Source organism: Herpailurus yagouaroundi, unplaced genomic scaffold (assembly GCF_014898765.1).
Source record: "Herpailurus yagouaroundi ecotype Mexico unplaced genomic scaffold, PumYag 198, whole genome shotgun sequence".
NCBI classification, from domain to species: Eukaryota; Metazoa; Chordata; class Mammalia; order Carnivora; family Felidae; genus Herpailurus; species Herpailurus yagouaroundi.
In genome coordinates, this window is record NW_024412429.1 from 2,470,191 (window position 1) to 2,494,841 (window position 24,651).

At 55.2% G+C, this 24,651-nt stretch overlaps 1 protein-coding gene across 2 annotated transcripts in view; it reads right to left on the reverse strand.

Annotated features, from left to right (window-relative positions):
* Nucleotides 1-109: 109 nt before the first annotated feature.
* Nucleotides 110-24,651, reverse strand: part of CCR6 (C-C motif chemokine receptor 6) — a 27,363-nt gene continuing 2,821 nt past the window's right edge. Inside the window, exons 1-3 of one of the 2 annotated variants that reach the window (XM_040448686.1) lie at nt 15,380-15,582; nt 2,130-2,235; nt 110-2,031 (exon numbers count right to left, since the gene is read on the reverse strand). In XM_040448686.1, the coding sequence (XP_040304620.1) occupies nt 910-2,031; nt 2,130-2,138 (1,131 nt within the window). In that variant the 5' untranslated portion in view covers nt 2,139-2,235; nt 15,380-15,582 and the 3' untranslated portion in view covers nt 110-909. Of the gene's footprint in view, nt 2,032-2,129; nt 2,236-15,379; nt 15,583-24,651 lie in introns of those variants that run through there. The other variant, XM_040448687.1, reaches the window with a different exon arrangement.

Below are 24,651 nucleotides of genomic sequence, written 5' to 3' on the forward strand. Positions count from 1 at the left end.
AACTCTTGGTTTCAGCTCAGGTCATGATCTCACAGTTCGCGGGATCGAGCCCCGGACCAGGCTCTGCACTGACTGTGGAGCCTGCTTAAGATTCTCTCTCTCTCTCTCTCTCTCTCTCTCTCCCTCCCTCCCTGTTCGCCACCAGCGTGAAGCGCTTCCTACCCACATCCCCCCGTGTGTGTGTGCCGCTTCTGACCCGCTGTGGACGCGCAGCAAAAGTTGTCTGTATACTGTCTCAGGAAGCTTCCTTGCTCCATTCTAAAACTCAGATTTAAACACCTAACACTCCCGACTGTACTCCAACCCCCAATTTCACTACGCTTTGTGTAACAAGTATTTATTAAGCCCCTCCGTGTGCTGAAAGTGTGCCGATGGCATGCGTCTTCGTGGAACTCTGTCGAACCGATTTTTGGGGGAGAATTGTCGTATCTGCAGTGACCGTTTTCCCAGGGAAATAAAGCAGACGTCTGCTCTCCCGACGGCGCGCTGCGACCCGCTCTGTCCCGTCCCCCAGGCCGCTTCTCCAGCCCGGGGAACGCATTTCGGTGTCTGCCTGCGCTGCCTCGTGTGAGGCTCTCGTGTGACGTTCTCTGCTTCCATCTCGCGAACCCTGCACGTGTGTGAAGTGACCAGGAGACACCGGGCTCTAGGGGCGGTTCCGCGCCTGCTTCCGTAAAACGTCCACGTCTGCCAAGAGTCCTCTCTGCTTTGGGGAACGCCAGCCGTGGGGAGCCCCGGGGGGCTCGGGGCTGCGGGGAAGAAAAGTGGGGACACGCCACGTGGGGGCCCCGGCAGCCCCGTCAGGATGAGACCCCCGCGGCCGGTCCCATGGGAGGACGGGGTCCCGGTCCAAGTGCACGTTCCCCGAGCCGCCGGGGGGGGGGGGGGGGGGCCGCGGCCCCGGGCCGGTCACATGGTGAAGGACGACGCGTTGTCGTTGTCCGCGGTCTCGCTGTTCTGCCTGGAGGTGAAGGCCTCCGAGTGCAGCCTGGAGCAGGAGAAGCCCGACGCCTTCTGCTTCCTCCGCACACACCACAGGTCCTTCACGATCTTTAGGAAGTAGCTCCGAAACTTCTGGCCGATGAAGGCGTAGAGCACGGGGTTGAGACAGCAGTGCAGGAAGGCCAGGACCTCGGTGACATTCTGGCTATAGCCCAGCAGCCTGGCGCCCTGGCAGGAGCGGTTCATCCTGCCCAGCTGCGCGGCCGTCACCAGGAGCACCATGTTGTGGGGGATCTGGCAAGCCAGGAACACCAGCACCACCGCGATGATCACGCGGATGGCCTTGTGCCGCTTGGAGTTCTGAGCCTGCACCAGGGTTTTGACGATGAACGTGTAGCAAAAGATCATAAACACCAACGGGATGAAGAAGCCGAAGAGGAGCTGGAGCCCCAGCATCAGCAGCTTCCACTTGATGGGGTCCGAGACCGCCTGGTACCGGGGCTCGCACACGTAGCTGCCATGCACGTCGTACTTCTGGTTGAACGTGAACGTCCAGCCGGAGATGAGGACGGAAGCCACCCAGACCACGAAGCAGATGGCCCTGCGGTGCGCCAGCGTCCTGGACCGCAGCCTGAAGGACTTGGTGGCCTGGACGATGGCAATGTAGCGGTCCATGCTGACGCAGGTCAGGAGCAGCATCCCGCAGTTGAAGTTGATGGCATAGATGCCCTTCATCAGCTTGCACGTGGCGTTGCTGAAGATCCACTCGCCGGTGGCGTGGCTGACGGCCCAGAACGGGAGGGTGAGGACAAAAAGTATGTCGGCGATGGCCATGTTCAAGAGGTACACGTCTGTCATAGACTTGGCTTTCTTGTAGAAAGCAAAGGTGACCACCACCAAAACATTGCCCAGGAGGCCAAAGATGCAGATCAGGGAGTAAGCGATCGGCACAAACAGCCCAGAGAACGTTCTGACCTCCTGCAGGGAGCACAGTAACGTGTTGTCATCAAGTGAGTAATCCGAGCTATTATTACCCGACCCAAAGTAATCCTCACTCAGACCGAAGACGTCGCTGATGTTCATCGGTTCCTGGAAGGCGAACAGAGGTAGAGTTAGCTGCACTGTGATTTCCAAGGAGGCCCGGCTGACCGAAACGGTACCCCCGCCAAAGGAGACTAGACGCTCACCCCGTTCATCGCGCTCTTGTTTTCGGCGGAAAATACGGGCCTGGTACGGAAGGGGGTGGGCGTCCAGCCCCTCCGGCTCACCAGCGGAGACAGTAGAGAAGTGAGTCTAAGGAGGAAAGAAAGCAAGATACACTGTAGTTGAGACAGAAATGTTCCCAGGGAGCCGGAGAATCGCGTTACCAGCATTCCGTCTCACGAGGACCCAGAGCGTGTGCAGCATGCTGGCTTACGTGAAAATATCCATTCGGGGGGGAGTGCCTGGGGGGCTCAGGGAAGCATCAGACTCTGGGCTTCGGCTCAGGTCATGATCTCACAGTCCGCGTGTTCGAGCCCCGTATCGGCTCTGTGCTCACAGTATGGAGCCCGCTTGGGATTCTCTGTCTCCTTCTCTCTCTACCCCTCCCCCACTCTCTCTCTCCCAAAATAAATACATCAACTTAAAATTTTTTATTCTAGAGAGAGAGTGTGAGCAGGGTGGGTGCAGAGAGAGGCGGGGGGCGGGGGGGAGCGGCGGGGACAGAGGATCCGAAGTGGGTTCTGCACTGACAACAGGGATCCCGATGCGGGGCTTGAACTCACAAACCCTGAGATCGCGACTTGAGCTGAAGTTGGATGCTCAACCAGCCGAGCCACCAAGGCGCCCCCCCCAAAATACTTGTTTCAAAATATTCATTTAGAACAGGGGTCCACAACCTCTTTCTGTAAAGGACCAGATGGTAAATATTTTCCCTCTGCAGGTCATATAGTCTCTGTCCCAACTACTCAGACCTGCCCCGGTGGCGTGAAAGCAACCATAAACAATTTCACAAATGAATGCGCTTGAGTCCATGGGGCATCATTTGTCAATCCCCGATCTATAGCGTAAAGAAGGGTGATAGCAGCAAAACCACAGATTCTGACCTACACAGAAATCTTGGTGCAAAAGTCAATTTAATTACGTTCAATAAGATTCGACTGAACAACATCCACAGAAGTGTAGGTGCGACTACAATACTTAGAATTTACAGTCTTTGCCTGCAACTAGTTGACAGAATCATTCGGTGTTTTTCATCCTGCTGGGGATGTGAGAATCTCCCGTAGAATTTTTTTTTAAAGTCTAAACGTGCCAGTCATTCTCAAGATACACTGAGTAAGATTCCCGGGCTCGAAAGGCAGGAGGGACGTGTATATGCGTCTTAAAAGTCACCGCTGTTGCAGCCTACAACCACTAACCTGCAGGGGCAGCGACATCCTAATTATCAGAAACCAGACCGCGGGGAGGAAGGTCAAAGCCAAGAGGGGCAGTGCCCGGGACCCGGCTCAAGAAATTCGCCGGGATACGAGTGAGTGCGGAGCTGGAGTCTCAGAGGGAAGGGCTCTGACCACTGGCGTTTGAAACAAACTCAAACAGGAAAGGACGGAGAATTCTCTTCTCTTCACATCCAACCATTCCCTGTTATTGAGTGTGACCGTCCTGATATATCATCTGTCCCTCCCCGTCCCCAATAAATTCCCTGGCCCAGGATGCTGATAATCGTGTCAAATGTGTCTTCATCCTCCTCCTCCTCCCCCCCCCCCCCCCCCCCCCCGCCCCAGGTGCACCGGCAGGGAATCTATCACCTACACAGTCAGTACCCATACCTGACATTCTGGGAGGAAGTCAGGATAACACAAAACTCGCCCTCGCCCTGAAGGATTTTCTGAGCCTACTTGTCATATCGCTGGTTTCTCATCGTGCTGCTTCCACAGTCATGGATGGGGCGGCCCCCAGCCCGTTCCTTCCCTGATGCCTGGAGCTGTCACTTGGGGAGTCTTTGCTGCTTCCCAGCCACTGCCCTGGATGTGCCACTAGGGGGAGGCGTGGGTCACCTGTGCACATCTGCAGTCACCTCCAGCATACATTCTCGGGGCTTTAGGACGTGCAGAAGAACCAGAAAGTAAAGCCTTTGTGTGTGAAAGAATAGGAGAGGGTGGATATAGCAATCAGATCGTCAGGTGAACCATATCAATCAAACATGACTACAAGATTGACGGTTCCAGCCAGGAGGGATTAACAGAAACCGAATGCACCCTACGGCATTCAACAACCAGAAAACCCTGTAAAGTATGTCCAATAACAGTTTTCCGACATTGGTGTCACAGGGTTATGGTCCCTGACGAGAAGAGAGCAGGCAGAGAGTGCTATGGCCCCGAGCTCTGTGAAGCCCCAACTTGCACAGAAGCAGTTTCCAAGTGCAGGGCGTGGGGGCTACCTGACCCGGGCATGGCCACCCCACCGAGGACACAGGGATCGGAGTCCTGGGAGGCCAAGGCAGCTATGCTTTGCAAGACAAAATATGGGGGAGGAGGGAGCCACACACAGAAAAATAAGGACAGTGGCAGAGACGTGTCCTGGAGAGGAAGCAAGGCAAGACTGATCCCAGAAAGGGGAGACAGAGAAATCCTCGGAATCCTCGCAGGCTAGGAATGGTTCTCTCCCGCAGGAAGAGTAGCAGCACCTTCTCAGTCCCAGATCATGGGACAGCATCCTCAGAACAATACCGTGTTAGGAGGAAGGCCACTCAAATGAACCTACCTTAAGCGCTGCTCTGATCCTGCCATAGCAAAAGAAAGTCTCGGATGTGATCCATGTGATTCCAGTAACATAACTACATTCCAGAACAAAAACATGTGACAAAATCCAGCCTTCGACCATGTGAAGTTCATGTCGGGCATCCAAACAAAAATCTCTAGACCACCGTAGGCCGAATGTCTGTGTCTCCCTGAAAGACGCTAAAGCCTAATCCCAAGGTGGTGGCATTTATAGGTGGGGCCTCCCCTCGTGCGGGATTAGTGTTCCCAGAAGAAGAGACACAGGACAGCCTTCTTGCTCTCTGTCTGCTCGCCGCCACGTGAAGGCGACAAGAAGACTGAACCAGGAGGGGGTCCTCCCTAGACATGGGCCTGCTAGCACCTGAACCTTGGACTTCCCAGCCTCCCCGACTGTAGCAATAAATGTATGCTGTTCAAGCCACCCTGAGGTAACCTGTCACAGCCACTAACGGACTATAATGCGGACATTTGAGGAAACAGGAAAATATGACCCGTAATCTATATGAACAAACAGAAAAATAACAGAGATGATAGAAAAAACTGCTCTGTAGCTAGTACAAATACACTTCAAATGCTCAGGAAAGTAGAGGAAAGCATAAATACAGTGGAGAAAAGATACAAAAAAGACCCAAATCAATGTTCTGTAGATGAAATATATAATATGTAAAAAAACAAAACAAAACAAAAAAACGCTGATGAGGATTAACATACACAGATCAGTTGTAATTCTCTGCCCTAGCAATATTTGGAACATTTGGCCATTGAAACTGGAAAAAAAAATCACAAGGACATCAAAAACATGAAATAAAATACTTACGACTACATCTTCGAAATCGACACGAGATTTCCATACTGAAAACTATACGACGTTGCTGACAGAAAGTAAGATCTAAATGAAAGGAGAGTTGTATCGGGTTCAGGATTAGACAGCGCAATATTAGGGTGTCAGTTCTCTCCAAATTGATCTACAGATACAACACAATCCAAATCAAAATTGTGGCAGGACTCCTGAAGAAACCAACAAGCCGATTCCAAAATTTATATAGAAATCCAAGGGATTTAGAAGAGCCAAAGCAGTTTTGAAAAAGAGGACAGAATCGTAGGATTCATACTATCTGATTGCAAGACTTCCTACGAAGCTACAGGTGTCGTGACAGCATCCTGTTGGTAACAGGACGGACACACTAGTCAATGGAAGAGAATGGAGTCCAGAAATAGACTGCACGTCAACGGACGTCCGCACGTCAACGGACGACTGATTCAATAGGGAAAACGCAATCTTGGCAATAAATGGTATTGGAACAACTGGATGTTCATGCATAAGAAGTTGATGCTGGGGCACCTAGGTGGCTCAGTCAGTTGAGTGTCCGACTTCAGCTCAGGTCATGATCTCCAGGTTCGTGAGTTCGAGCCCCGCGTTGGGCTCTGTGCTGACAGCCTGGAGCCTGGTTCGGATTCTGTGTCTCCTGGGGCACCTGAGTGGCTCAGTCGGTGGAGCGTCCGACTTCGACTCAGGTCATAATCTCACGGTCCGTGAGTTCGAGCCCCACGTCAGGCTCTGTGTTGACAGCTCGGAGCCTGGAGCCTGCTTCTGATTCTGTGCCTCCCTCTCTCTCTCTCTGCCCCAACCCACTCACATTCTGTCCCTGTCTCTCTCAAAAGTAAATAAACATTAAAAAAAAAAAAAGGAAGTTGATCCTTACTTTGACCTCCTGCTACAAACAAAAAGATAACTCAGAATGAATTATAGATTTAATGCGAGTGCCCAAACCATGAAACATCTGAGGAAAACAGAAGAGAAAATCTTTGTGCCCTGGGGAGTGGTAGAGATTTCTTACCTAAATTGCAAAAGGCATGAATGGTGTAAAAAAAAAAAAAAAAAAAAAAAAAAACCTTTTGATAAATTGATCAGAATTTAAAGCTTCTGCTTTTTGAAAAATGCTTCAGAAAATTAAACACAGACCACAGAATGGAGAAAAAATTTGTAACCTTAAATCTGATCATGGATTGTACCCAGAAGATACAAAGAACTCTTACAATTCGGTGTCAGGAGGACACAACTCAACAAGAAACAGGCAAAAAGTCCGAAGTCAGTTCACCAAAGGACATACACGGACGGCAATTACCGCACAAGGAAAGATGTTCGAGGCGATTAATCATCGGGGAAACGCAAATTAAAACTGCGCTGAGACGCCGCTCCCCACCGGAAGCGTGGCTGAAAGTAAGAGCAGACAAGACAGAAGGTGCGGGTGACGATGTGCCGTCCAAGCGCTCACGCTCTGGTGGCGGGACGCAAACCCCCACGGCCACGGTGAGAAAAGAGGGTCGTGGTTCCATACGAAGTAAAACACGCACTTACCGCATGAACCGGCAGCCGACGCTCGCGTGCGTAGCCCAAGAAAATGAAAGGCTAGCGCTTGAAAGGCTACGGCACGTTCACACTCATCGCTAGAAAGTGGAAAGAACGGAAGCTCCCATCAGCCGCTGAACAGAGCAGCGCATCGCGCTGTCCCCGGGTGATAAAGCAGCGGCCGGCAGCAAGAAGGAACGGACCACAGATACAGGCTCCAACACGGGCCAATCGCAAAAGCCTCCCGCTGGGTGAAGAATCCAGACGTGTAATACCAGCTGCCACATTATTCCGTTCATGTGAAGCTTTAGGAAAAGCAAAAACAACGGCAGTGGGAATCAGGTCGGCGACTGTCATGGGTCACCGTTGGCTGAGGGGGCACAGGGACCCTGTCCTGGTGATGCAAACGTTCCCCATCAGGACGGTGACGTCGGCGTGCCTTGCCACAACGTATCGCATCACATACTTCAAATCGGTGACCTCAATGGTAAGTAAACCGTGCCCTGACGAGGCTAGTGAAATACCTTCGGACAACAGGTGCCATAGGTCAGGGTCCTCACAGAGGACTGAGGGGGTTGTGGCAGGTTCGCAAGGAAGGACCTGGGAAAGAAGGGGTACAGGTGAGCGGGAGGGGGCTGGGGACAGGGCAGCGTGTGAGCCATAGCACGGGGGCCACAGGGCTACTGCAGGGAACGGCAGGAAACGCTCAGAGGGAACAGAGCCTCATGGTGACGGAGATGATGGACCACGTGCCAATCCGAGGGGCCCAGGGAGATGGGGTCACGTGGAGGGGGGGGTGACACGGTGACATTCAGATCACATGGAGGCTGGGAGGCTGACAAGGGAGCCATGGAAAGGCCGGGAGGGACGTCCCCACCTGCCGTGTGCTCAGCGCCCAGCCGGACCCCCACACTGTGACATAGCATGTTTCCCGAATTCAAATGTAATTGAGCTCAACAACTGTTCAGGAACCATCTGTTGAGGATGACACTGTAGGTACAGAGACCAGTCACGCACCAGCTCCAGCTCCAGGAAGCTGTCGGGCGAACAGACCGTTGGGAACCTGCGTGGGGCCCTGGAGGGTCCAGAAGAACAGGTGACTGGCTCTTGCCGAAGAGAAGGCTGGGGCCAGAGATGCTCTGTGGTGAGGTCAGCCCAGCAGCCAGGGGGCGGGGCGGGGGTGGTGCTCACGCCTGCTCGGAAGGCACAGCCTGCAAATCTGGATGATGGTGAAGGTAACGCGGTTGTGGTTAAGCAGGAATCCGTGTTCTCGATAAAAAGTATCGTCAAGTTCACGTGGATGCCAGTCACTTGCTACGCCTGGAAATGATTCAGCCTGCGCCAGGCCACCATTTTCACCACAGAAATCATGTGAGTTGTTTTCAGGAAACCGTGTTGGTGACAGATTGGCATCTGTGCCACCACATCACGCAGAGAAGGTGTTTTGCTCACATATCTCGCTCACCTCCAATCTTGAGCAGCAAGATCGCCTCTTTGGAGACACAAGTTCTGCATTTCGTTGTTGTCGTTGCACAGACCGGGGTGGTAAAGACACGGAGACGTTTTTGAAGACCTGTGTCCCTGAACCAGAGGTGACAGGTACTGTGTGTTGGCCGCCAGTGGTTGACAGGAGCGGCCGGCGTTACCACCAAATCCGATCATTCTTTGCCGAGCCGACGAACCCACAGTTGTGAGACTTTCGGACACGGGAGTCCCGCCCGACCTTGTTTTTAAAGCTCATCTCTCTCTCTCTCTCTCTCTCTCTCTCTCTCTCTCTCCTCTCACGTCCTCACCGTCGCCACCATTCTTGCCAGGCCTTCCTTATTTCGAAGTCACTAGATCACATGTAAGTGCATGGGCCCCAACTGATTCCCAAAATGTAATGAGCTTAGCTTTGAAATGGAAGTGTTTCCTAAGTCGCTGCCTCTCAGACTGACGGGAATACAGACGCGCCTACAAAACCAGTTGGTTTTAAGAGAATCTGTGGGACAGACGGTTCTAAATTGCCCTTGGGAGGAAGTTTTGAGGCCTCGGGCGGAAATCGTGATGATGCACTTAGAAATATTATGCCACTCAATCTGGTTTTTCAGGTAAGACTCTCCTTCCCTGGTGTGCAGTGCCCTCGAGTGAAGCGTTGACCGTTTCTTCCGAGGTGACTCACTGTCACCACCTGCCTGGGTGTCAGCCCCTCAGAGGCTTTGCACCCCGCCGGGCCCGCCGTGGCATCGCACCGAGTGAGACGCGAGAAGCACGGCGTCCTCCTCCTCTGACCGACGCCCATGGAGTCCCAGCAGAGGACAGACCGTGTAGGAACTCTCAAAACTCATGTGTGGGGAGAGAAGGTAAACGCCTCCTGTGGGGTCAAACGTCTGGCGAGGATGCCCGGCAGGGCGCTGAAGCATGTTAGCGAGGATGCCGGGGGGTGGGCGCTCAGAGACACCCGGCTGGCACTCCACACCTGGCTGTCATGGCCACGAACCTGCAGATCAGGCATTGCAGACGTCTCAAATCTACGATTAAATCTGAAATTTGCAGGGGTGCCTGGGTGGCTCCGTAGGTTAAGCATCCGACTCTTGAACTCAGCCCAGGTCATGATGTCACCGGCCGTGAGTCCAAGCCCCGCATCGGGCTGTGGGCTGATGGCGTGGAGCCTGCTTGGGGTTCCGTTCCTCCCTCTCTCTCTGCCTCTTTCTCTCTCTCTCAAAATAAATAAATGTGTAAAGAATCTGAAATTGATAAGTAACAAAGACGTGGGAGTACGATCTGGATGGAGGACAGTTCGGTGGCTCACTAGGTGGGTGACTGCCTGGGCAAAGACCCCAACTGGCCCCATGTTGGGCCCTGTCCTCAACCCTGTGCTGCCCGTCATTTTTATCAATGTCAGGCACAAAAAGAGAGGAGGCAGGCTCATCACGTCTGAGGTGACCAGACGCCTGAAAATATAATTATTATGTTGGGTGAATCAGTGTGAAAAAACTCTGCACAGAATCGAACAATGAGGCAAATCCAATATGGCGAAATTCTGTGGCGAAAGTAGGAGGTGTTGCAGCATGGGTTCGAAGGCTGCAACTCGCAGGTGCAATCACACGGAAAGTGTGGCAGCAGGATAAATTTTAAGAGATTTATATGATATTTCATGGAGAGACGACTAAATCCATGCAGAGGGAACAACACCAGTCAGCCTGCTGGCCAGCCACCTAACATAAGCTTCCTTTCACCCACGTCGTATCCCCCTTCCTCGATCACGTATCGCTTGCACACTCACTAACACACACACACAGACACACAGACACACACACACACACACACTGTACTGACAGACAAGGTGGTCAGCAGGACCCACATCCGCGCCCGAATCCCCGGAAACTGTGCGCGCGTGCCCTCATGCGGCAAAAGGGGCTTTGCAGATGGGACCAAGCGTTAGCGCCTTGAGATGGAGAGCAGACCCCAGATTACCCAGGTAGGCCTGGTGTGGCTGTGCAGCCCTAAAAGTGGGGACCTTCCCCAGCTGAGATGGGAGCGGGAGAGAGAGATTCAAAGCATGGGGGGGACTCAGTCCGTCGTCGCTTTGAACGCCAAGCAGGTGAGTGGGCTCCACGAGCCGGGCCCGGCCCCCACCGACAGCCAACGTGACAACGGGGACCTCACCCACCCCTGCACCTGCAAAGAGCTGATCCTCCCTTAGGGGCTCCAAAAGGAGCACAGCCCCTGCCAACACGCCCGTTTCAGCCTGCACGACCCGCATCAGACCCCCGACCTCCAGCACTGGGAGGTTCGAAGAGTGTGGGGGTTAGGCCGCTGACGTCGTGAGGACAGCAACAGAAAACCAAAACAGTGCTCGGTCCGTGCGTCCTGTTGAATTCAGTGTGTTCACCCTCTTGGGCCAAAGCAGAACTGCAGGGTCTGCAATCAGGTGGGTGATGGGTCTCCGCCTCCGCTCCGTCGGATTTAGAGCAATTTTGAGTAAGTTGGGGAAAAATGCCGGCGGGACTCAGCTAGAGCCAAACGGCCACGATGAAAGCAAGGAGCGACTGTATCAGAACAGAAGCCGCCTCGCCTAACAACGATCAGGGGTCAGGTGGGAAGGAAGTCACCAGCTCTCCCGCAAGGCTGTGCTGTGAACGAGGGTCCGGCCTCAGCCGCCCAGCAACAAGCGGAGGTTCCACAAACACATTGCCACCCCCAACGTCAGGAAGAGTTTGCAAAACCGGCCCCGGGCTCCCCCAGGAGATGCTTATCTGTCAAGCACAGGGGGGTGAGTCTGTACTGAAAATGAGGAGCCGTGAGGAGGATGGGACCTGCCGAGTCAGTGTTTCTCGTGCTAGAAGCCTCTGGAAAGGAGGCTGCAAGTGGCCCCTTCCAGCCGGGGCGCCAGGGACCGGGAGCCTTGACCAGCCGTCCTTGGAAGTACGTTAATGGCATTTGCCGCAGGAGAGAATCCCGGGGGTCCCTACCTAAACATGCTTTTAAGCAGACCGACCCTGTGCCCCTACGTTTCTGACTGCAGAGAAACCCGAGTTTAGGGACCGGGAGCATGGTCCGCGGGAGGATGGGAACTAGGCACCCGGGACCTTCCATCTGTGTGACGAGTGGGTGTGGACTGGGGGTGTCTGCAAACCTTGTTTTCACACTCACTCTCCACCCACACCTTATGCTAGTTTGTCACCAAAGCCCGTTTGTAGTGAGCTTGTCTAGTGGTTTGGGGCTCCTCCAGGAGAGGGACGTTTCTCTGTGCCTGGTGGTCGCCTGGGTCTTCTGATTTGTTAGAACAGCTTGATTCAGGTGAGATCTGTGGGTCCCGTGAATGTCTGCTTTGACCACTCGGCGGCTGGAGTCCGCACACCCTGCACGTTACTGTCACCCTTATGCTCATGCGGGAACCGCTCCTTCCCAGGGGGATTCCGGCACCAAGAGACGCAGTCACTGGAACGGACCAGACTTTAAAAGTGAGTCCCCGGGCGCCTGGGGGGCTCCGTCGGTTGAGCGTCTGACTTCGGCCCAGGTCATGCTCTCACGGTTCGTGGGTTCGAGCCCCACGTCGGGCTCTGGGCTGACGGCTCGGAGCCCGGAGCCTGCTTCCGATTCTGTGTCTCCCCCTCTCTCTGCCCCTCCCCCGCTCACGCTCTGTCTCTCTCTCTCCTTCAAAAATAAACATTAAATAATAATACTAATTAAAAAAATAAGAGAGAGTCCCCAGAAAGGTTCTGGGTAGAAGGAGAAAAGGAAGGGAAGAGGGAAGAGATTGCTCTGTGGCTAAATAAGTTTGGGAAATGCCACCAACCGCACCCTCCTCTTGGATCCTTACACGGCAGTGTATTGTCGATGGCTCTCAGCCCTGCTTGAGCCATCACAGTCTCCTGAACCTACTTCACCCACAGACCCTTTGGAGCCAGTGTTCTTTGGAAACCACTTGGGAAACAGCTGACCCAGAGGACGTATCCATCAGCTCATTCAAAGAGAGGGCCAAGCTCCGGGCACACCTGCCGTCCGCCGATAGATCGGTCCCGCCAGGGCTGACGGTGCCCGATACGGCGAACGTGCGAGGGACGCCAGCGAGGCAAGAGGGTCACCCAGCTTCAGGCACCGCGCGGCGTCCTCAGTCTCTAACCTGGGGCGTATCCCTTCACTCAGAAACCGCACGAAACAAAAACGATGCGGGCCTCACGCTGATGCCTGATTGACTCTTCTCGCAGCGGCCCCGACTCAGAAATTGGCTTTCGTTGGAAGCCGTGCCTGTGCGGGTCTCCCCTTCCTGTTTTAGAGTCACGTGACGACAGGTCGAATGTCGCGTGACTCGCGCAGTCACATTCTGAAACCGTACAGATACATCGCCCTTCTAAGCGAAAAGCAAATGTGCTACAATCCGACAACACGTAGACGTGCGGTAAGTGATCACAGTGTCTGCTTTCGGGTGTCGGCACGTCAAAGGTTTTGTGACCACACGTGAAAAGAAAGTGTTACTTGCGGAAAAATGTAATGTTACCTAAGTGGAGTAACGCTTTTAAAGATAGCGTTTAAAATACCGACTAACGGTTTTATCGCAATAAACTAGCGTGGTTTTTGTTGGAGACCACAGGCAAGAGAGTCTCGGAAAGTAACTGCTAATTGGTCGACTCGTTCACAGACGAGGAGACCGTCTGATGGTCGGTGACCTAAAAGACCCCGCCCAGGAAGCCGAGGAAAGCGGCCCATCCACTGGCTACAGTTTAGGAGAAACGCAGGGGCGGGCCGGCCGGCCGCCCCCAACAGGAGCCTGCTGGCTTTGGTGGACCCCTCCGGCCGCACCTCTGCTCTGGAGCCCGGAGGGCTCTGGGGGGTGTTCGGTCACCTGACCGGGGGCCGGTGGCCACCACTGCGAGTGTCCTAGCTGGGGCCGGCTAACGGACACAGCCTCGGGCCGGCCGGCCGCCCACTGGGACCGGGAGTGGGCGGTGGCCGACACAGGGCAGCAAAAGGGAAGTAGGATCCCCTAGAGAAGGGAGGAGGCGCTAAAAAAGCAGAAGGGGCGGCCGACAGGCCGGCTTCCACTGCCCATTTGGCCAAGGGCAGACTCTGCCCAAGAACACTGAGTAAGGGGAAGACGTTCCTAGGATTCATCAAAATATCATCAGCAAGGAAAGCTTCACGTCTGAATGAAAACAAATTGTATCGTCGTTTTCACGGTCTGTCATGAGTGGAATTAAAGCAGAGGGTTTTAAATCTGCGTTTGCTTTTGTAAATAGCGATGGCCCGCAGGGTACAGAACGAGAACCAACTACGAGCGGCTATGTGCGTCCCGTGTGCACGCGTACCTGTGTGCCTAAGTGTGTGAGTACACGTGGGCTCTGTGTGTATATTTGCACGTGTGGACGTGTTATGTGTGTGCCTGCATACGTATGTCGTGTGCGTGCGTTTGTACAGGCGTGTCTCAGGTGGGCACGTGCGTGCGTGTGTGCATTTTTGTGCACGTGTGTTTGTGTGCATGCGTGTCGTGTGTGCCTGCGTGTATATGTTGTGTGCATGCGGGCGTGTGTACGTATATGCGTGCATGGCTGTGTGCACGTGTGTGAGAGCACTGTGGGGGTGTACTACACGTTAAGTTATAAGTGCACACTGGCCGCTGGGGTCACTACTCTATCATCTCATTTAACCACAGAAACCCTTTAAGGCAGACGCTATACCCATTTTACAGATGGAAGGCTGGAGGGCTGTTCACCCTTACCGTCCCGTTCACTCTGTCTCCAGAGGGTTTTACTCAAGCCCCATAAATCCCCAGAAGATCTTAAACGACCTACTTATTGTACAGCCTCTTAACTGATACCAGAATCTCTCACACTGCAGTCGTCGGTATTCATAAACGTGTGTTTTCTCAATCGCTTGAACCGCGGGCTCACGGTGTTTTATCCTTTTTTAGATAAAGAGCAGCAGAGCTGAAACTCTAGGCCAGCTTCCTTCTGCTTTCGAATAAGTGGTTAAGAGAGAAGCCAGAAGGTTTTTTCCAATGATTTGTATATAGGTTGGTGATTTTTTTTTTTTTCTTTTGGTTTCCTTTGCTTCTTTGGAAGCTCGCTTTTACATTTTCTTTCTCGGTGGCAGAAATTAAACTTTTCATCCCTTCAAGAATAGTTTTAATCCGGACCTCACGTTGTACGTCCTCACAGCGCTGATCTCCACAGTACCTAATTTTGCTGCTACACAGGCTTTGGAGGGAGCCAGGGACAGGCTTGAGATCTTGAAGATCATTATGTATTCTTTTGTGGTCACGAGACACTGACTTCACAATCGTGATGGCATTTGCAGCCCTTATCAGAGCTTCTTGTGTATTTCCCTGACTCTCATAAAAGTTTCCACCCCATCGATTTCTCTTAAATAACACCTGACAAGCTCCTTCCCCCTCAATCTCCAGCCGCGCAAGACGCCCCCTCGCCGTGTTTCTTTGCACAAATCGCTTTCTGCATTGCTGCCAAAACATCTCTTAGCTCAGTTGTTAGCTCTTCAGACTCTGTGTGCTTAGCTACATAAACGGCTGCATTTCACGCGAGACTGCTGCCCCGTGGGGGTTTAACCCCATAAAGCAGCAAAGCCCGAGTCGTCCGGGCGGTGGAGATGAGATCACCGCCCGCACGCTGAGAGGAAAGGCAAGATCCCCGACAGCCCAGCCCTGTTCCTCAACCCAGAAGGACAGCGTCTTGGTGAAGGCCAGACTGAGCTTTATCCAGTGGCGCAGTCACCACGCCAGCCTTCTGGAAATCCCCGGAGGGCCACCGCTCCACGTGTGGCACCCATCAGGCGGGGGCGTCAAGGATGTGAAGATGCTTTTCAAAGAAGGGAGGGGCTCGGCCGTGCTCACCTGAGAAGCGCTGGGATCCGACGGGAATCGTCCTGCCCGAGGCCCCGGGGATGCTTCGCGTCAGCACCGGGATGCCGTTGACCCGATGCAGTTTCTACTGGTCGTGCAGAAAAAAAAGCAGGGAGAGACCAAAAGTGGCCGAGAGCGAGTTGCTGAACTGCGACCACTTCCTACTGAAGAGTGACGCCTATGTGCCCAAATGCAGAAGGTTAACCGTGTACGTCCCGTAGGTGATCGAGCGATCACATGACCCCGGGAGCAGGCTCACGCCAGCCGCGGAGCCGAGCTGGGTGCTCCTCAGGGTGCCTTTGAGCTGCTTTTCCACGTGTGGCCACGTTTGCCCTCGCGCCTTCCCCCTCCTGTGCCCGTTTACTTCCCGTGAACCAGGGCGCTTTGCAAACTGCCCGGGGGGCCGTAGAGATGTTTGCGAAAGGGCGCCTGAGACTGTGTTCCGTGAGGCGGCCCCCGGAGCCCCTGTGCCCGCCTTCCCCCCAAACCTGTGCCCCCACAGGTAGACCACTGGCCCTCTCCACACCCCGGTCCCATCCCCGGTCAGGTAGCGGCCTCGGCGTGTCCCCAGAAGCATCGGCGGCCGTCCCCGTGGAGCAGTTGGAACAGTGCCGAAGCGGACGGGGCTCTCGGCGAGTTTGGGTCCAACACACAAGTCCTTAAGCCCTGGGCCTGGGCCCTTTGTGAGACGGCAGGTGACAGGTAGGAGTGCCCTGCGGTTCGACGTAGTAACCGAGGACTCGCCCGGGGGATTCATGTTTAGGTGCGAGCGGCTTAAAAACAGCAAAAAGAAAAAGAAACGGAGAAAGAATTCTGGGACCATAATCCAGATCTTCGTAGGGTGTGTTGCTGCAAGTCGAGGCCCAGGAGGTACCAAAGGTCTTAGAGCGACGGGACCCAGAGACCAACACGACCCGAGGCCAGACCGGCCGGCGCTGTCGGTCCTCCCCTCGCTGAGCTCGCCGGGCGCCCCCGACCGCTGGGCGCCCACCCTGCGCGGTGTCCACGCCCGTCAGTCAGGCTTCAGGCCTCCTGCGCACCCCTGCACTCTGTCCCCCTCGGCGCTCCTCCTGGGACCCGGCTGGCCACGGCGGTCGCTCGTCCTGGCAGGACCGGCCCTTCCCTGTGTCCAGCTTCCCCCCCAAACCGCCTGCTTCTTCTCCTCCTTCCCCTCACCCTGCGGAACAAGAACGTTCTCTGGTTCATTCCGAGCCACTCACGGACCTTATGTCGCAGGGACCCGTTGGCCCTGCCTTACAATAGTCCTTTTGAATAAGGATCTCTCCTCCCTGAGTCCTGAGGTGGTGTCTGTGGCAGAGCTTAAGATTCCCACTGAGGCAGGTGCCCTGTCCCCCGCTGTTCGAGAGGCCCGCCTCCAAGTGACTTCCCTCTGTCCCTGTGACAGGCCGGGGCTGGGTGGAGAGAAAAGGGAACGCCTCCCCGCTCTTCCTCCTGCCCATCCCCCCGCCCTTCGCGCTCCTGCCCCTTGCCGGAGGTGGAAGCTGCTGGAAGGGCTGCCTTCTGGGGGCCCCAGGCCACCTGGGGAACCGGGTCCCCGTGTGTCCTGCTCTCTGTCTCTGCTAACCTCCCCTGCAGTGGCCGTGTGTGACAGGCATATGGGAAGGTCAGCCCTTCCACAGCGATTACAGCCTGGAGCTGGTCCGCATCTAAAAGGAGGGGCGTTGGGGGCTCAGTCGGGAAGGCATCTGGCTCTTGATCTCAGGTCAGGTCACCATCTCGCAGTTCGTGGTTCGAGCCCCGCGTGGGACTCTGTGCGGACAGCTCGGAGCCTGGAGCCTGCTGTGGATTCTGTGTCTTCCTCTCTCTCTGCCCCTCCCCTGCTCATGTTGTCTCTGTCGCTCAAAAATAAATAAATGTAGGGGCGCCTGGGTGGCTCAGTTGGTTGAGCGTCTGACTTCAGCTCAGGTCACAATATCACAGTCTGTGAGTTCGAGCCCTGAGTCGGGCTCTGTGTGGACAGCTCAGAGCCTGGAGCCCACTTCCGATTCTGTGTCTCCCTCTCTCTCTGCCCCTCCCCTGCTTGTGGTTCCTCTCTCAAAATAATTAAAATAAAAAGAAAGAAAGAAAGAAAGAAAGAAAGAAAGAAAGAAAGAAAGAAAAAGAAAGGGAAATCTGTGCTAAGACCCCAAGTCCAACAAAGTAGCAAGTGGAGAAAAGCTGAACAGTGCGGTCACACAGGGAAGCAGCCACAGAGCAGGGGCTCAGTCACAGCGCCCTAGCTGGGGGGCCGGGACACCTGTGGCCGACTCGCGGGCCACCCTTCAGAAGTGGAACTCGAGGAGGCAGAGGTGGCACAAAGCCTCCCCAGGCTCGACCCCCTCCCCTCGCACTCCTCTCCCGCCCCCAGGGAGACACGGATGGGCAGAGTCAGCCGCGGGCCTGGCGCCCTTCCATTCCACGGCCCCACGGCTGAGGCCGCTACCCTGGGGCCAGTGGCCTGCACGTGCCTGCTGTGTCCTGTGCCTCCACAGTCCTTCTGTATTTCAAAGTAAATCCATAGCATAGGTCTTCCTTAGGAGGCTCGGCCCACTCTGCCTTGATCTCTCCAGAGACTGCCCGGGTCAAAAACCCTGTGAGGTCTCAGCCTTACATGACCTCCCCCAAATTTAAATCGGGCCGCTCACCTGCACCGACACGGCGAGCTGCGTGAAAGCAAGAAATGCGGCCTGCAGGGATGCATTTTCTATATGCGACGCTCCAGTCCGAGAAGTTTGATGGTGAATGTGAGAAGTCCGTTCAGGACAAATTCCGGGTGTGGTTTGGTGAATGAACATCGCAGCCGTAGGAATCGCTTTAGACTCCGAGGTGAGGCTGTTTGCTCCATGCTAACTGCCGGCCGGCAGCCCTGGGGCCTGAGAGGGCTTCCCCGGACCCTCGACTACAGCACCAAAGTGAGGCCCTGGCCAGGCAGCCACGGCCGAGAACCCACACTGGCTCCCTTAAGGAAGAAGAAGTTCAAAGGGAAACCAGGCACTCGGCAAACGTCGATAATCATGAAGAAACCGCTTCTTAAATCATAAAACGTATAGAATCGTCAGAATGTCAACGATTTCAAGCCACAGTCATGCAGAGAATGTTTCTCAGTCCAGTCGCCTTCCTCACAGTTTGTACTGTTTCCTTAGCGGATGACAGAGGTTCTGACGGGCTTTCAGCTTGGAGGTTAGTGTCAGAAGGTGTTTGACACTCAGGTGACCGACGTCTGCTGGTGAGCACGTGGCCGGAAAAGTCAATGCCCCTTCAACCGCTGGGAAGGCCCATGGCCCTCGCTGACTCAACTCCTGCTGAGCAGTCCCCATGGCCCAGGGTGCGGGTCACAGCGTAGTCATCTGCAGCGTTTGTGGGGAGCACATCTGGGTCTTGTTTGGGGTGGCGGGGTGCTGGCGTGGTGAGACCCCGCTGACCTGGGCACCTGTGGGTCGGTGCTGTGTTCCCTCCCTGGGATGGCCCTGGAAGAGGCCAGTTTCACTTCCTTTCCTCCCCGAATAGGAGTGCCACTCGTGCGTCCAAAGGTACAATCTAATTTCCGTCTTCTTGAACCTGCATTGCACTTGGCCAGCGGCCTGACCACTAGCATCCAGCGTGGGTAGTGATGGGGGATTTCGGAGGCCGAGTCACAGAAAGGCAGGCCCCCCACGGCCGGGGTGCAGGCCTCCTCTGGGACCCCGGCCGAGACCGTGCGAGGAGGGGCCGGAAGCAGCCTGGCGGGGAGCTCGGCTGGGGTCCCCGACACCAGCCAGCCCCCCGGGGCCTTCGCAGGACTCAGGTACCTGCCGCCCTCTGACTGCACGTGCACCAGAGCCGCTCAGCTGAGCCAAGTCAGCCCCCCGGAGCCACAAGAGTTAATAACAAGTCACTGTTGTGAGCCACGGCTGGCCGTGGTTTGCCAGCAGATAGGTAACCGGAATGCTCTCTACCGTTCATCGTGCATGCTACACCTCTCGTGGAATCATCAAGAGGCATTAAAAATGAGGAAATCCTGCCATTTGCAGCAACGTGGATGGAACTGGAGGGTGTTAGGCTGAGTGAAATAAGTGAGGCAGAGAAAAACAGATACCATATGTTTTCACTCCTCTGTGGATCGCGAGAAACTTAACAGAAGACCAGAGGGGAGGGGAAGGGGGGGAGAAAAGCTACAGAGAGGGAGGGAGGCAAACCATAAGAGACTCTTAAAAACTGAGAATAAACTGAGCGGGGGTGGGGGTGGGGGGGAGGGGAAAGTGGGTGAGGGGCACTGAGGAGGGCACCTGTTGGGATGAGTGCTGGGTGTGGTACGGAAGCCAATTTGACAATGAATTTATGGGAAGGAAGGGAGGGAGGGAGGAGGGAGGGAGGAAGGAAGGAAGGAAGGAACAAAACACATCCTCCCCAAGAAAGGCAGCAGTTGGCACAGGTGCCGGAAGTGGGGGCAGGATGAGGGAAGGAATGAGAAATGGAAAATGGCCGTATTCCGGGAAAGGCAGGAGCAGGTACGTCGGTGATAGGGTATCGAATCCAGCAGCGGTTTAGACCTGTGCCACACCGTTTGGGTCTATCCCTTTTCTTCCGTATACAAATAAGAAAATGCTATTCATCGAGTTATGTCAGCAAATCCCCCAGTTAGGATAAAAGTGCATTTCGTAGGGGACTTACCAGCTTTGCCGACATCTCAAATTTTAGGATTTGCAAAGACGTCAAGATGTACACGCTTCGGGTCCACTGCCTGCTTTGGCTTTGCACCTGCCGAGTTTCGACACGGTTACTCTACGCCCTAAACTCTCTGGCCTGAAAACTGCACTCGTAAAAGGCACTCCACACCGACCTAATTTGCCTGCTATAAGCTCACATTCCAGATGACCTACCACGTGCGTGGTGCCATGAACACAGATGTCTGGCGCGGTCTAGTTCCTGCTTTTAAGAACCTCGCGCGGCGCTGTGCCGTGCGGCAGGGCTGAATGTGACTCATCACCGAGGAGACGTGTCGAGAAGGGGGGAGTGGAGAGGAGGAGGGGGTGCGCGCTCTGGCCGCTGCAATGGTCCCAGGGGCCTTGGGGAAGAAGGACGGTGCTCGGTCAGGAAGCGCGAGGGGGACCCAGCCAGGTAGGAAGGGGCAGGGGGGCAAGCAGCGCCCGCGAGGGAAGCACAAACAGGGGCCAGAACAGGAGACCGGCAGCAGGCGAGTCTGGTGAGTCGTGCGGTGACAGGTCACGGAACCCACTGCAGAGGAAGAGACACCAGAATCGTGATGCAGAGAGGGGGGAGCCGGTGGACTAGGGACAAGCTGTCCAAGGACTGGCACCTGGCACTGTGGGTGCATACCTTGGCGCTGCCCTTATTCTGTTTCATTAATCTTCACACAACACCGTGCTGGTGTTGTCCAACTGAAACTCGGAGAAATAAAGCAACTTCCTCAAATTCATACGCTTCAGACCTTGAGGAGGCTCAACGTCATGTCATCTGATCCCAAAGTTCAGGCATGTCTGGGAGATGTTTTGAAAAGTTAGTAGGAAACAAGAGAAATGATGCCAAAGTTTTCATCTCAACGGGGTAGAGAGAGATGAGCCCGGGGAAGTTATTTCTAAGTTTCTAACGTGTTCCTATGAGGAGAAATCACAGACACTGATCTGAGGGGGAAGGAAACGAGTTGAACGTAAGGCACACGGGTTGTGAGGAAATGGAGGCTTGTGTCACTGGAGATTCTTGACAAGACTTAGATCCATCTCAGCCGCAAACTGGTTGTTTGTCAAGCTAATCTGGGGGTCTGTCTCCTCCTTGATAAGATAAAGGTTAGAGATTTATAAAGGATCCATGTGAAGATTCATAAAGTGCTTATCACGCACAGTGTTTGGCCCACAAAAATTGATGATGATGATGGTGGCGATGACGGTGGTCACGATGGGAATGATGGGGCTGGGGATGATGGTGATGATGATGGTGGGGATGATGGTGATGGAGATGACGGTGGTCATGATGGGAATGATGGGGCTGGGGATGATGGTGATGATGATGGTGGTGATGATGATGATGGAGATGATGGTGGTCACGATGGGAATGATGGGGCTGGGGATGATGGTGATGATGATGGTGGAGATGACGGTGGTCATGATGGGAATGATGGGGCTGGGGATGATGGTGATGATGATGGTGGGGATGCTGGTGATGGCGATGGTGGTGTTGGATCCTAAATGAGCAGCTATAGCGGAGGTGCAGAAAGAGCTCTGTGTGGAGAGGGTGTGGTTGAGCTCAGAGGTGTGGACAGAAGCTCTCCGGGCCTGCGCTTATGCTTAGGAGCAGAAGGACAAACTGAAGTGAGGGAAACGGAAAAGAAGTGGCCGGAAGGGCATGCCACACAAGAGTTGCCATGGCGTTACTGAGGCAGACAGGGCAGGACAGGGCCTGAAGGCAGGTGCAGAGTGAGGACTCAAACGCGACCTTCGTGTGCGGTCGCTAGGGTTCACGGTGCTCCCTGAGGACAGACTCTCAGTGGGAACGTCCGGGTGAGGGCTGGTTGCGAGGGTTTAAAGGAGACGACACTGAGGAAACGGAGGCCGCAGCTGTAGAGAATGTGTTGCCGAGAGATCAGCAGTGAGACTCGAGGCCACGGAATGGGGAGACGGAGAGCAGCAAACACGAGCGCAGTTTCCAAGACTCAGTGCCTCTGACCCCACACCGGACCCCCGGGACCCTCACCCAGGCATGGACACAGAGCCCCCCTCTGGCTCTCTGACTCGGGTTGTTTCTGCTTAGCCCCCGGGCACAGCCCACGAGTGCAGAGGAGACCCCGGCCCCTGAGAGACCAGGACACGGGACCCCCGAGCCCACAGCGACAGGGGTCAGCCCTTCGTGCCAGCATTGGCCTCCTCGTTCCCCTCGTGGGGCTGCCGGGATCAGGGCCGACCAGCCGGGTTCGCCAGCGACGGGAGGGCCTCACGGGATGCGGCAACCTCAGGGCTGAGACCAGGACGGTCCTGGGCCGGTCACTCTGCGTGTGACGGAAGTCACGGCCCCGGAGACTGGGGTGATGGAGCCCGTCCACCCTGCCACAGTTAGGACAGCCGGCTGCCTCGTGGCAGAGCATGACTGGGCCTGAAACCAGGACGGACGAGGGGAGGAGGAAGGCTGGTCGGCCCGGGGCCGGGGGGCCACGGGGAAGGTGGCTGCCTCCCCCCCCCCCCGCAACCCCGGGACGAGCGCCCGCTGGCCTCCTTCTCCGTTGTACCAGAGGAAAACTTGGGCCAAAAGATACGGAGATGCTTCAGCTGGGAGACAGGAGGAACTGGGGGGGGGGGGGGGGGGGGGGGGGGACTGGCTCACCGGTCCTGGAGCCGTTCCCTCCCCTCCCCAGATGTGCTGTGCAGCCGAGTCAGGAGACTGGACACGGCGGGTCTGTGGCCTCACGTACCCGGGGAACGGAGGTTAGTCTGACCTGAAGCTAAGGAGCTAGGCGGTGGTGGGAGCAGGGAAAGGCTGGGAGGGCAGCGCGTGGAAGAGGCAGTCTGGGGCCCCGCGAAAGGGTCTGGGATAGCTGGGGCGTCCAGGAGAATGAGGGACGCGAGCAAGGCAGCGTAGGAAAGTGCTCCTGTGGGAGCGAGACAGGTGCGGGCTCCCCCCCCCCGTCTTCCAGAGACACAGCACAAAGGCGAGGTTTTCAAGGCGTGGGGTTGGCCTCACGCCGATAGCCACCTCTACAAAATTTTGCTCGAGGTCCCACGTTGAAAGCTCTAACTCTGGGGTGCCTGGGTGCCTCGGTCGGTGGAGTCTCTGACTCTCGATTTCGGCTCAGGTCATGATCCCAGGGTCGTGGGATCCAGCCCCACGTCGGGCTCTGTGCTGAGCGTGGAACCCGCTTAGGATTCTCTTTCTCTTTCTCTCCCCCTCTCCCTCTCTCAAAAATAAATAAATAAAGTTCTAACTTTGGCCACAACATTCTAGACACCGTAAGTGTGAAAAATTATGAGTTGTTATAAGTCAAAGTGAGAAAGGATGAGAAAACTCTGATCAGAATGGAGCGTGGGATGGGAAACATTAAAGCGACAGTGGTGAGGGCTTGGGGGGTTAATATAAGAAGTGTCCCTTTCTTTCCATGTCTCTTAGACACACGGTCAACAACGAGATATGCCGTTCACACAATGCAACAATTTCTAAGAACAGGGAGATGGGGACGGCAACGACTATGACAGGTGCCACTGCTGGAAAATTTGCGCCTTCTAGATGTTTCCCGACCATCTGCGCTGTCTGGGTGTTCCTGTAAGTGCCATTTTTTGTCAGTTTCCAGAACCGTGAGCAGACTAGTCTGCTTCAAGGCGGGAGGGTCTGCTCGGCACCTTTCCGCCAGATCGGGAGCCCAGAGGACTCCGGGCCGGGCTCGGACCCCCCGGCCCACGCGAGGCTGGAGACCCAGAGACCCCCGTGCCCCTGTGCCAACCGCGGTTTCAGAAGCGCTTGTGGGAGGAACTCCCCGGCTCAGTCCAGCTGACCCTACAGACCCCGAGAAAGCTCAAACTGACCAAGAGAGCAAAGGACACTGACTTGTCCCATCGTATTTTCATTTAATTGTACGCACAAGACGGGGGACGGTGTTGTGCTCAAATATCTGTTTATCTGCCAGAAAGAAATCTGGAAGCCACACGTCACATGACTTTGATGTCAGATAAAGCCACAAGAAAGGCTCAAGGCTCCTTCCTTGAGCCCGTAAAGACATCGTCGCCTCAGTTCCCCATGGGGCTCGCTCTGCATGGCAGGGGAGAGGTGTCGAGCAAAGGGCCGGAGGCCTCCGCCGATTCATTGCGTTCCCCGGTGACCCAGATTCGGGACCAGATGCATTTTCATTCTGATGGCAAAGGCCAGGCTGATTTATAAAGGTGCTACAGACATGAGAAAGGGGACGTGGGCATAGACGGTCACAGGCTGCTCCCAACCCCCCACCCCCACACCTCAGAGACGCCGCAGCTTATACCCCTGCACCCCCACACCCCACACGCCCACACGCACAAGCCTCACACCTCAAATACACCACATACACCACACACAACACACACACACACACACACACACACACACCCCAAACCCCTCCGGGAGTCACAACAGGCAGCTGCTTCCATGGTTTGGACCAGAAAAGGGGGGGTTGCTCATCCCTGCAGCAAGTTTACAGGGAGAACAAGGCCAGCAGCCCCGGCGGCCACCTAACCCCGGCCCATCAGTACACTGACCCGTCCCTATACTGGCCTGTCCCTACAGTGACCCGTCCCTACACTGGCCTGTCCCTA